Raw genomic sequence first — 12,911 nt, 5'->3', positions numbered from 1 at the left:
TGTGTGTGTGTGTGTGAGAGTGTGTGTGAGTGTGTGTGTGTGTGTGTGTGTGTGTGTGTGTGTGTGTGTGTGTGTGTGTGAGTGTGTGTGTGAGTGTGTGTGTGTGTGTGTGTGTGTGTGGGGGGGGGGGGGGGGGGGGCCCTCCTCCTGCATGCTTCTTGACGACCTGGGATTTTATGCATCACCCTTTTAATAGGAGCAGATCGAGAAGCCTTTCCAAACTTAACCCCCACCACCTTCGACACACACACACACACACACACACACACACACCTCTTTAGGCAGCCTGATCCCTGGATTTACAGGCTTAGTATTAAGAAAATACTCCTGCAATTTGGGATTAGAACCCCCCCTCCCCTTCACACACACAAACAAACCCTCACAACAACAATGACTCCGTCCAGTTGATATCTTGATACTTGTGATCGGTCACTGGCCTTTTTGCCAATTTTTTTTAAGGACTTCCTGAAAAGATTTTCCTGTTTATTCAAATCAATTTCTATTTTTTTTCTTTTATAAACCTCATTGAGCCTCCAACCACCACGACGTTTCACCTTTTATTTACTCCTGTGAAAATCAATTATATATATATATATATATATATGTGTGTGTGTATTGATTGTGGTTTCCATTTGCTAAAAGTATCATTAAAGGTGCATGTGTTTAATTTGGAAGGCATCTATGTACTGTCAATCATTCCCTCTACAGATTATCATCAGGCCTCCGTACAGTAGTGATTCACATGAGAGGCCACGGTGCAGTGGTATAATTTACACATGATGGTCAAATAGAAAAATGTAGATTTCAGTTCATTCGTGAGAAAAATCATTACCCAGCTGCTGCGAGGACGTTTCAGAAGGCCCAGAATTTATTTGTGTTTTTTATTCTATTAAAAATAAAATGTAAATTAAAGTTTTCTGCACAGTAATATTTAAGAGTGAACACAAAATATAATCTGCAGCCTCTACGTCAGGTAACGAAAGAACACAACTGGGAAGTAAAAAAAAAAGGGTTTTGTGGAAATGAATTTTGCACAAAATTTTCAAGCTGTTTTATGCTAACTGTTTTTAAATTGCTGTTTTATGCTAACTGTTTTTAAATTGCTGTTTTATGCTAACTGTTTTCAAAAGATAGATGTTTAATGCCAACTATTTTAAGTTTACTGTTTCAAGCTAACTTGCGGTTGTGTTGATTTTCCATTTTAATTCTCTCCGTTTACATTTATTTTCTCTTTCTCCTGCTTTAATGGTGGAATATGGAGACGAGTATGGAGGACAACCGGTGTCAAAGAAATTGAAGTAAAGCATTTAATTGACTTATTATTAATTTTACAATAAAATTTAATTAATTATTTCTAGATATTATAAAATCAAATTACAGACTACTCAATTACTTGATACGTCAAAGGCCAATAAACAGAAGAATTAAGAAACAATTTACAAATTAGATAAGATTCATTGTTAGATTAGATTAACTGTTCGTTTGAAGAGGAAGGTTCACAGAACATTCACACAACAGAGAAGTTTATTACTCGTACGATTCTTATTGAAACGCTTCGTTACGTTTGCGTGACACTTGTAATCTTCCGTAGTCGCGCGGCTCAATTGATGCAACATTATTATTTTAGCACCCGACGCCATGTTGGTTTCTGCTCCTTCCACTTTTTTCGAATCAAACTTTTCTTCTTCTTTTTTTTCTTCCCCCAACTCCTGTCACGTGACGCGCGCACCTCTGCCTGAGTGGGCGGGCCTTTTCCGGGAGGGGGGCGGGGGTGTCCGCTGATTGGCGCGATGGGAGCTCGGAGCGCTGTGATTGGCCCGCGGGGCCCCGGAGCCCGTCGCGCCGTCTTGACTCATAACGAGAGACGCGGGGCCTCGGAGACGATCGTCCGCCTCGTCCCAGAGAGAGAGAGTCGCTGCTCCGCGGGGAAACCACCGACCGTCGGTTCCCAGAGCGTCCGTCACACACACTCACTCACACACACACACTCACACACACTCACACACACACACACACACACTCACTCACACGCACCGGGGCACGAGCTCCCTCCATGTGGATTATCTCTAACCTGTGGATGTGACAACTCACCGTCTTCTTCCAGCCGGAGCGCGGAGCAGGTGAGAGCCGCGTCGCGTCGTCACGACTCGTGGTTGTTGTTTCTAAAACTAATTTCAACTTCTACTTTCAAAGCTCCTGAAAAAGCTTTTCTTATAACAGAACAAATTTAAACTAATCTAAAAAATACAATATAGGTTAAATATGCGTTACGAAAAAAAAGATAAAACGACATTAATAATAATAATAATAATAATAATAATAATAATATATAAATGAAGTGATGCTGAGACATTTGACTTTATCACCGAGGTGTGTGTGTGTGTGTGTGTGTGTGTGTGTGTGTGTGTTCTTCTGATAAGCGCTAATTGTCCCGTCGATCTAATCTAAATTGTAATGAGCTCATTTGCACACAGTTCTCCTGACGCATATTCACTTTGCGCCACTCGGCTCCTGCGGTTATGGAAATGTACAGTGTGAATATACAGTGGAGACAGTGACAGCGGCGGATCCTCACTTCTCAGAGCTGCAGCTGCAACACGTGAATATTGGAACAAAAAAGAAAATCAATCAATCACACTTGTAAAAATATGTGTTTTCTTTCTTGGAAGCATTTTATTATTTATGTTTCACAGACGCGTCGATAAATGTAATTTAGTTCAATGCACTTTTTCCAACTCTTCTTCAGCTTCGAGCTCAATTTGTTTTATGACACATAAATCAATTTTATTATGTTCACGTTGTCCTGTGAGATACATAAATGAAAGCATGTATATTAGCTTAATTTAATATATATTAAAAAAACATATAATAATATATAAAATATAAATATAAGTGAAGCAAAGGTATATGATTTAAAAAATAGTTTTACTAATCAATATTCTAATTGAGAAAGACATACAATATAAAATGATAATAATAATAATAGTCATGTGATTTTGAAATCAAAGTAAACTACGGTATTAAATAATATGTTTTATAAATATTTGTATTTTTCACCAGCGAGCAAATATAGTGAAGTGAGAACAAGTCTGTGTATGAATACATAAATAATGTCTGTCTCATGTGACTTCAGCTGCTCGATTTAATCACCAACTCTTGAGTCAATTAAAAACGTGATGAAGAGCTGAAGCTGAACTGTAAAGATTAAAAAACTTCCTCTGGATCCACATGTTCCATAAATCTATCATTTTTAATTTCCCACATGAAAAACCCTCAAACAAACAAACCACCCGCAGCTCATCGGGTCCAATCTGTCTTCTCATAATTCATCCAACAAGCTACAAAACAAAGACAAGATCAAGTTCCTCTCTCACAGTTTGTCGTAAATAAATAAAAAATACACATAAGTATAAAATAGAAAGAGGTTATAGTCTATAACTTGTAGGGGATTATGATCGAGTGGTTGCATTGTGGAAATTCTTCTATTGTAAACGATCTAGAGTTCGGTCTTCTGAAGTTCATGTTATTAAAGCCGCGGGATGATTGACAGATGAAATAACAGTGAATGTAATATTAATTTCTTCATCAGCTCATAATTTAGTTATGTGACAGAAATGTAGATTTAAAACAACTTTAAATCTCGTGTTGCTCACGAATAAAGAAGTTTATTGTAACTTTTTTTAATTTATACTTTAATAAATAAATAAATGAATATATTTTTGTTTCCAGAACCCGTCGCAGGAGCCCGCACCGAGCCCCGGGAGAGAGAGAGAGGAGAGAGAGAGGAGCCCCGGGAGAGAGAGAGGAGCCCCGGGAGAGAGAGAGAGAGAGAGAGAGAGAGAGAGAGAGAGAGAGAGAGAGAGAGAGAGAGAGAGAGAGAGAGAGAGAGAGAGAGAGAGAGAGAGAGAGAGAGAGACAGAGGGAGAGACAGAGAGACAGAGAGACAGAGAGAGAGAGAGAGAGGAGCCCCGGGCCCCCGCCTCCAGCATGATGTCTTACCTCAAACAGGCCCCGTACGGGATGAACGCACTGGGCCTGAGCGGTTCGGCCCTGGACCTGCTGCACCCGGCGGGGGGGTACCCCGGTACGAGCCGCACACACGAACCTTGCACAACAAACACATGCAGCATTTGATTTAAAAAGCTTTCTTTCTTTTTTCTTTTTTTTAATTTATTGAATTCTCCAAATACTAATACATTATTACAGAGAAATGAAACTTTTACATCAGGTAGAAAATTAAAAAAGTAAATATGGAATTAGACTCAGACCGTTTCGTTAAACTGAAACTTTTCTGCTTCTTAGTTTATTTATTATTTTGTGGTGCGTTCAATGAACTTTTATAAAAAAAATCCCCCTAAAACTAATACATTATTCCGGAGTGAAATAAAACTTTTTACATCAAGTGGAAAAGAAAAACATTGGAATTCGACTCCGACGGTTTAATTCAAGTGGAGGTTTTATTTGTCAGAAACACTTGATGAGATACTGAATAGTGATGATGAAGCCGTGACGTCATGAGCCGTGGCGGTCATCCTCCTCGCCGATGCTCACGTGTCCCGTCCTGTCTCCCCGTCGCCCAGGCAACCCGCGGAAGCAGCGGCGCGAGCGCACCACGTTCACCCGGACGCAGCTCGACATCCTGGAGTCGCTGTTCGCCAAGACGCGCTACCCGGACATCTTCATGAGGGAGGAGGTGGCGCTGAAGATCAACCTGCCCGAGTCCCGGGTCCAGGTGAGGCTGCGGGACGTCCGGACACATATTCACAAATATAACAAATATTACCAATATTACAACCGCAAAAAGGAAAAGACCATTGTAGAGAAAGTACTTGAATGTGGAGCTGCCACCGGTAATCGACCAGATTAATCAACAACTATTTTGATAATCCATAAATTACAAATTCTCTGATTTTAGATTCTGAATATTGTTGATATTGTTTCTTTGCTCCTCTGTGACAGTGAACTGAAAATCTTTGGTGTGTGGACAGAACAAAACCACTTAGTACTTGTAGTAGTAGCAGTATAGTTAGCAGTAGTTTGGTTAGTAGTATTATACTTGTAGTGGTATAGTTAGACGTAGTGTAGTTAGTAGTATTATAGTTAGACGTAGTGTAGTTAGTAGTATTATAGTTAGACGTAGTGTAGTTAGTAGTATTATAGTTAGACGTAGTGTAGTTAGTAGTAATATAGTTAGACGTAGTGTAGTTAGTAGTATTATAGTTAGACGTAGTGTAGTTAGTAGAATAGATAGTAGTAGTATAGTTGTAGTAGTAGTTAGTAGTAGTTTATTTAGTAGTAATATAGTTAGAAGTATTATAGTTGTAGTATTATAGATAGTAGTAGTATTTAGTAGTAATAAAGTCAGTAGTATAGTTAGTAGTATTATATTTGTACACTGTAAAAGTGGAAAAGTTAAGACAGAAGAATAAACACTGAAGTTTGAGGATAATATTATTTTCATACGAGTGAAAGTATCTGTTTCATGCAGCGAGAATATTTTTATCAAGAATAAACCAGGAACACAAAGTTTTAAAACAAAATAATTATCTCATATTTCTAAATCTCAGATTTGATATCTTGGGGCAAGCTGAGAAAAAAAATATCATTGTAGTAAAGATGTAGTGTAATTGTAGAGGAGTGTGACTCATAGTCAGTATGATAACAGTTGTATTTATTAATGTTAAAGGTTTTATTATTATTTTTTAAATATCATATATATTACTGAAAATGCTCCTGTGGCCATGAATTACCTTTCTTTCTACAAAACCTTGACATTTTCAAGTTTTCTAAAAATGTCACATTTAATATGTGCAAATTGTGTTTAAGAAATAAAAATAATTCACATTTCCAGAACAAAAATCTGAACACTCGATAAAAACAGTTGTTTAGACAATTAATGAAAATGTTTTTTTACTGAAAATTATGTTTCCATCATGTTTTTCTCAGAATCAAATGTTTCACTGTGAATCAGTGAGTGTGAATGAAACGTGAACAAACTGGAATGAAACTGAAGAGAGTTATGATTCTGAAAATGAGGAATATAGAAAAATCGACCGTTACAGATTTATCTCCGGATTTAAATCGACAGACACAAACAAATGACGAAACATAAACAGTGAAATGTTTTCTGGAAAAACAATTGTTTTCATTAATCGACTCGATGAGATAAAATCTTATTTTCATTATTGTTTCTGTTGAAAATAAAAATACAGGAACATTTCATCATGAGAGCAGAAAAGTTTGCAACGTTTAAAACAAATACAGTAGAAAAAAAAGAAAGGGAAACTCAGACCCCGCCAAAATAAAACCACAGTATTCGTTTGTGTGTGTGTGTGTGTGAGAGAGTGTGTGTGTGTGTGACAGTCAGGTGTGTGTGTGTGTTTCAGGTTTGTGTGTGTGTGTCAGTTGTGTGTGTCCCAGGTGTGCGTGTGTGTGTTGTGTCAGGTGTGTGTGTGTGTCAGTTGTGTGTGTGTTTCAGGTTTGTGTGTGTGTGTGTGTTGTGTCAGGTGTGTGTGTGTGTGTGTGTGTGTGTGTGTGTGTGTGTTGTGTCAGGTTGTGTGTGTCAGGTGTGTGTTTGAGTGTGGGTGTGTGTGTCAGGTACAGTCTCTCTGACCCCGGTCCATGTGTGATGTTGACCCTTTGACCTCTCCCGCCCCCTCAGGTCTGGTTTAAGAACCGACGAGCCAAATGTCGGCAGCAGCAGCAGCAGAGCAGCAGCAGCGCCGGCGGCGCCAAGGTGAAGCCCATGAAGAAGAAGCCGTCTCCGACCAGAGAGAGCACCGGGTCCGAGAGCAGCGGTCAGTTCACGCCGCCGCCGCCGGCGTCCAGCTCCTCCGCCTCCTCGTCCTCGTCCGCCTCCTCCGGTCTCGCCGGTCCCGGTCTGATCAGCACCTCTTCCTCCGTCACCGCCCCGGTGTCGTCCATCTGGAGTCCGGCGCCTATCTCCCCGGCCCCGGCCCCGGCCGCGCTGCCCGACCCGGCCGCCCCCACCAGCGCCTCCTGCATGCAGCGCTCCGCGTCGTCCTCCTCCGCCGCGGGCGCGACGCCCTCCTACCCGGTGTCGTACGCCCAGACGGCGGCGGCGTACGGCCAGGGCTACCCGGCCTCCGCGTCGGGCTCCTACTTTGGCGGCGTGGAGTGCGGCTCGTACCTGGCGCCCATGCACTCCCACCACCACCACCACCCGCACCACCCGCACCAGCTCAGCCCCATGACGGGCGGCTCCATGTCGGGTCACCCGCACCACCACATCGGCCAGACGTCGGGGCACCACCACCACCACCACCACCCGCCGCACCACCACCAGGCGTACAGCGCGCCGGGCCTCGCCTTCAACTCCTCGGACTGTCTGGATTACAAAGAGCAGACGGCGGCGGCGTCGGCCTGGAAGCTCAACTTCAACGCCTCCGACTGTTTGGACTACAAAGACCAGGCGTCCTGGCGTTTCCAAGTGCTGTGACTTCCTGTGTTTCTCTTCCTCTGCGCGTCCAAAGAAGAAGTCGACTTCTTCTTCTCCGTCGAACTGACAGTAGCAGGAAGCTCGGCCCGGATTATTTTTCTACTCCAGAACTCGAGAGAAACCCGACGCAGTTACAACTTCCATCCGGAGACGGAGCCGCGTCTCGGCTCAAGGAGAAACAAAACGCATCTTTGCATCTTCTGATCTTCCGTGAGACTGTCGGAGCTCCGCCTCCGTGTGCGTGTCCAGAGACTCGGAGAGAGGCGGAGCCGCAGCACTTGTTAATGAGGTGAAAGATTTTTTTTGTTTGTTGTTGCTATTTTGTTCTTTGCAGAAAGATGGAAACACACGGTGTCAGTGTTCCGTTGAACTTTGACAGATGTACACGTCCGTGTCTTTATAATAAAGTCTTGTTAAAACATGAAAACCGTCCAATAAAAGTAACGTTTGTCGTTTCTGAAGTACGAACAACACGAGATCTTCACGAGTGTTTCATCTGATCATGTCAACATCGGTGTTGAACAGCTTCGATTCATGAATATGTTGTCTATGGTTTGTACGCACACACGGACACACACACATTGTTGCCATGGTTACGCCTGCCCCATCTGACCCGGCGTCGTGTTTATCCCTGCGTTCCATTACACCTCGGATCTCGGGTTTATCCTTCCGACTCCGAGGGTCCCGTAATTCCGAGTTCGGAGATTGCAACTGGAACGCCCCCCAACCCACTTCCTGATTGGTTCTTATCGGTCGCGACTCCGACGACCAGCGGTTGAGCAGTTTCCGACCTCCGGAGTTTCCAATACTATACTGAAATGATAAACCCGAGCTCCGAGCTCCGAGGTGTGACGGAACGCAGGGTGACACTTCCTGTCAGTTACAGTTCCACCTCGCAGTCGTGTGTGTGTGTGTGTGTGTGTGTGTGTGTGTGTGTGTGTGTGTGTGTGTGTGTGTGTGTGTGTGTGTGTGTGTGTGTGTGTGTGTGTGTGTGTGTGTGTGTGTGTGTGTGTGTGTGTGTGTGTGTGTGTGAGATATTGATTATTGATCGGCATAAACAGCAGCCAATCGCGTCACAGTGGACACTGACATCCGTTGAACAGTGGTCGTCATGGCGACGGGACTTCTCACCTCCACCTGTGGATTGAACCCCCGAGTGGGACAGTGCAGGTCCCTGAGGAGAGCTTTCTGATTGGTCGACAGAAAGAGGGGAAGGGTGATGTCTTCAAACAGCTGAGAGGATGTTGGTTTTATAACAAGGATTTTAAAATCACAGGGTCAGAGTATGTATCTTTGCTGAAATGCATCTTGGGAGTCGTAGTTTACTTCTCGCCAGGGAAACTGGAAGTCAGCCTGCGTTCCATTGTACCTCAGAACTCTCCATTATGATCTCGTGACTACGAATTACCACCTCCGAGCAGGAAATTGCACCTGGCTCGCCCCCCACCTCTGACGCGGGAGGGTCCGAGGTGTAATGGAGTGTATTTATAAAGACTATATTATCTCCTCATTGTCGACTTTTAAGCTCAAAAACAAGACGGCGTCTGAGTCTGTTTGTCACACGTGTGAGTAGTGACGTGTGAAACACGGCAGTTAAACCAGCTGTCAATACATTTTATATATATATATATATATATATATATATATATATATATATATAAACATCTAAACATATAGACTTTGTTTTGGAGCTTTTTAAAAACCATCAGCTGCACAAACATGGTGTGACTTCCTTCCTGTACGACACCCGGAGGAATAATCCCCCCCCCCCACCCCCCACGCTGCTGAGGTGGACAAACATGTCCGCCGGCGTCGCCGCTGTTTGTCTGGTCGTGTCGACACCGACGAACAACTCACTTGATCCGAGGGAAAAAGGGACAAATCACGATTTTAATTAACAGCCGTCCCCACTTGTTGGCTCCGTCCCTCCAGCAGCTGGACAAACAGTTTTTCGGTAAACACGGCGTTCGTGCTGTGTGTGTTTGCCCGCTCGCCGTCCCGCTGGGCTTTACCCGGCCTGCGCCGCCGCCGCCTCGTGCAAACACGAGCCAGGATTTACCACAGAAGGACAAACTAATCTCGGGGCCACGTTCAGTTTTAGAGACGGGACGCCCCCCCTCTGAACAGCTGTTCTGGATGTCTCATTGTCCCGCCAGCCGCCCCCCGGGGGCGTGAACTTCTGTTCCTCGCCTTTGTAGCAACAAGCTACTTTTTGTTAAAAAACCCCAAGGACCACCTCACTTTTACTGATGCGTCAGTTCTCCGTCGGACGTCAACGTGTCTCTCTCGTTCCTGAGAAACACGCCCTCTGCTGGTGAAACTGAACGAGTCCAGATGAAAGTAGAAAGACGTGGTCGATGTCACAGGTCGTTCTGCTGTTCAGAAGTAACATAATGATACGTCCTCTGAGCAGCGCTGCTTCTTCAGGGTCAGACCGCACGTGGCTGAGGCGCTAGCTGGTTAGCATGCTAACTTCCGTAGAAGCAAAGAAGTGATGCGAACAGAAGCCCAACGCTGGCGTCAGTTTCCATCACAGGCGGAATAAATACAATTTGTGTCATGATTTGCTTCTTCTTGTTTTTATTTAGAATTTTGTGGGATTTTACTTCCTTGTTTTTTTCCCCGCCAGTTTTTGGTTCCACCTGTGTCTCATTGGTCAATAAGTCTCTTATGTGTCCGGTGTTTAATCTACTTCACAAGTGTTTGGACATTCTTCAGTTTCCTGCTCTGCCCTCTGTCAGCACCGCTCATCTTCATTTGTGTTAATACAATTTACGTATGTCAACTTAGCTAAGTCGCTGATTGTCTTTATAAACAGTCGGTGATCATCTTTATATATAGTCACTGATCGTCTTTATATACAGGCAGTGATCGTCTTTATATACAGTCACTGATCGTCTTTATATACAGTCACTGATCGTCTTTATATACAGTCACTGATCGTCTTTATATACAGTCACTGATCGTCTTTATATACAGTCTACGAACACAGTAATTCATGGTCTTGATATTTAATATTCCACCTCAATAAGAAACAATAAAGAAAATCTCTTTCTTCCATTTTGAACCAACAGCACTTTCTTTGTTACTTTCCAAAACTTTGACTGATTCCTAAATGTGGTTTGAATCATGACCTGCAGTAACTTTGATAGTTTCATCGTCTGTCGTGTCTGTTTCATAGATGTGTTTAATGTGGAAACGTCCTCGTTGCAGCGCAGCAGCGTCACATCGTTCCAAGTTTGAAGGAAAAAAAGAGAAAACTGGAGAAATGGGTAAAAAATGAGTTATGGTTTTAAACACTTCCAGCTTCTCCGCATGTATATTTTCATATGGAAATCCTTTTAGCACGGCGGGTAAATAGATTAGGATACAGTGAGGGATTAGGGATTGCCTCGCCGCCGGCCCGCTAATCCTGAGCACCGACTGTCAACAGCCCTGACATGTCCGGGACTCCCTCTGCACAAAATGGCTCCTCGGCTGTTTAAGAAGCCGATCTCAAGACAACAGACCCCCCCCCCCCCCCCCCCCCCCCCCCCCCCCGCCCACCCCCCTCCTGCTCCACCAACATGAATATTCCCGTCACGACCGCCAGCGACGGAAAAATACAATGACATTTGTCTTCAAAGGGGGAAGATTAGATGCTGCACGAGACAAAACTCCAGACGCTTTGAAGTGATTTCGCTTTTGGATTCTGGCAACTTCAGAACAAAACGTCAGGCTTTAACACTTTGTCGATCGTCGCCTCTTTGGAACTTTTACCTGCTCGTGTTTGTCAAATATCTTTAAAGCTACAGTGTTTAATATTTATAACTCTCTGTTCATATAAGAGTTAAATCTAGTTCATGAGGTGGACCGACCTCCGTGTGAGTCTCCATGTTTCTACGTCTGATGAATACGCTTGTTGAACTAAACGCTCCAGAACACGTCGCGTTCATGTTGAATTTTCAGACGCTGACGAAAACAGGAAATGGGATCAGTGGTGCGCCACCATCAAGTGTCCCCTGTTGGTCGCTCAGTAGGTTGCGGTTTGCAACTTTACCACCAGATGCCGCCAGAAAATTACAAAAAATTAAACACGGGCTTTAAGTAAAAATCACAAATATATTAGCCCGGGAATTCAGAAATGAAATCACTCATCATGTCGATGCTGTTTCAGAATGAATAATATATTTTTTTGTTATTATTGATGCGTTGATGTATAAACATTCTTCTTCTGGTTGTAGCCGTGATGACGGAGATGATTCTAACTTAAAAATACATTTGTATTGCAAATAGTAACAGTAAAAGTGGATAAATGTACAAGTGCAGTAAAATTTCCTCCCTGTCGTGAATTAACTAGACCGTCTCTATTTCCTGATCCTCAGCCGCACAAAAAATAAAGAATAATAAATAAATAAACTATATTTATTGCCAACGTCCTGTTTCTCTCTCGTCTGAGCGACGGTCATGTTGAGAACGTCTGAGCAGAGAGACGACACTCGTGCGGATGTTTTACACTTTAATTTGCATCTCAGGGAGTTCTTCACGATGTCCGGTCCAACGCTGGTGTTTTTGTCACATTGTTCACATTTGATCTGGTATGTTTTGGTTTGACGTTGCCATGTTGGGAAACGCACTAAAGAACTTTTTAGGTGACAAACCTACGTCCTGTCGTCATCACCTACCTGGGCTGCGTCTCCCTGATATTTGACTCTGATTTGGTTTCTAGAGGTGGCGTGAGTCTGACGTCGGCGTGTTGTCAGTTCGGCAGGAAGACTATTTCCATATCCTCTCTTTCATCCTGAAAACAACTTCTACATTTCAACAGTTTGATGCGTTTTTTCAAGTTGACTGTTTATCGTTTCGTGACGACCAAATTGTCAATGAAATATTTTGTCTCATCGTCTCCCCAGGTGCTACCGCCGCTCATCTTTGCTCTTCTTGTTCTGGTTCTGTTTCTTCTTCTGTGACAGCTCGCTGCCTCAACTTCTTGTCATTGGTCTGAAAGTCTGAACCATCCCGAAAAATAGTTTTCACGCCGCTAACGAACCAACTGTGGTTCAGTTTGATCCAGACCCAGACCTCCTCTTGCGGTCTTACCAAATTTTGGTCCATTGGTCCGAGGAATCTTTCACACCTGCAATTTTGGATTTGTTGTTGGTGTGTGTGTGTTTGGTGTGACCCTGCAGGACTGGAGAGCATCTTGTTTTCAGCTTCAGATGTTTGATGTGTTTTCTTTCCAAGTCTCTCTCTCTCTCCCCTCTCTCTCTCTCTCTCTCTCTCTCTCTCTCTCTCTCTCTCCTCCAAACAAACGCCGACGGGGAATCTCTTTGTCGGGCCGAGCCTGAGCCTAATCTAATGATTCAGATGACTGGGGGCCGTACTTAGCCGGAGAGCCACTGGCTCGCTTCAAACACGCCGCTACGGGTGGAAGTTTCCCAAGGATTAACACTTAAAGAAGCGGCAGAGGGGG

The 12,911-nt window shown here is 43.6% G+C and overlaps 1 protein-coding gene across 1 annotated transcript; it reads left to right on the top strand.

The window, feature by feature from the left end:
• Window positions 1-3,883: 3,883 nt before the first annotated feature.
• On the top strand, window positions 3,884-7,886 carry LOC118313214 (homeobox protein OTX1 B-like). The gene is made up of 3 exons (XM_035638545.2): window positions 3,884-4,084; window positions 4,581-4,732; window positions 6,662-7,886. Exons 1-3 carry the CDS (start codon window positions 3,988-3,990, stop codon window positions 7,457-7,459), a joined length of 1,047 nt encoding a protein of 348 aa, XP_035494438.1. The 5' UTR covers window positions 3,884-3,987; the 3' UTR covers window positions 7,460-7,886.
• Window positions 7,887-12,911: the final 5,025 nt, after the last annotated feature.

The sequence above is a fragment of the Scophthalmus maximus genome, chromosome 8, assembly GCF_022379125.1.
Source record: "Scophthalmus maximus strain ysfricsl-2021 chromosome 8, ASM2237912v1, whole genome shotgun sequence".
Taxonomy (NCBI): domain Eukaryota; kingdom Metazoa; phylum Chordata; class Actinopteri; order Pleuronectiformes; family Scophthalmidae; genus Scophthalmus; species Scophthalmus maximus.
Note: the sequence above shows the minus strand (reverse complement) of the source record. Positions and strands in the feature narration are given on the sequence as shown.

What these genes read in the sequence shown, in the direction of transcription:
- LOC118313214 (XM_035638545.2), top strand. Translation starts at nt 3,988, where the DNA reads ATGATGTCTTACCTCAAACAGGCCCCGTACGGGATGAACGCACTGGGC. An exon ending in CCCGGCGGGGGGGTACCCCG is followed by an intron (nt 4,085 to 4,580) that starts GTACGAGCCGCA and finishes CCCGTCGCCCAG; the next exon opens with GCAACCCGCGGAAGCAGCGG. An exon ending in TGCCCGAGTCCCGGGTCCAG is followed by an intron (nt 4,733 to 6,661) that starts GTGAGGCTGCGG and finishes CCGCCCCCTCAG; the next exon opens with GTCTGGTTTAAGAACCGACG.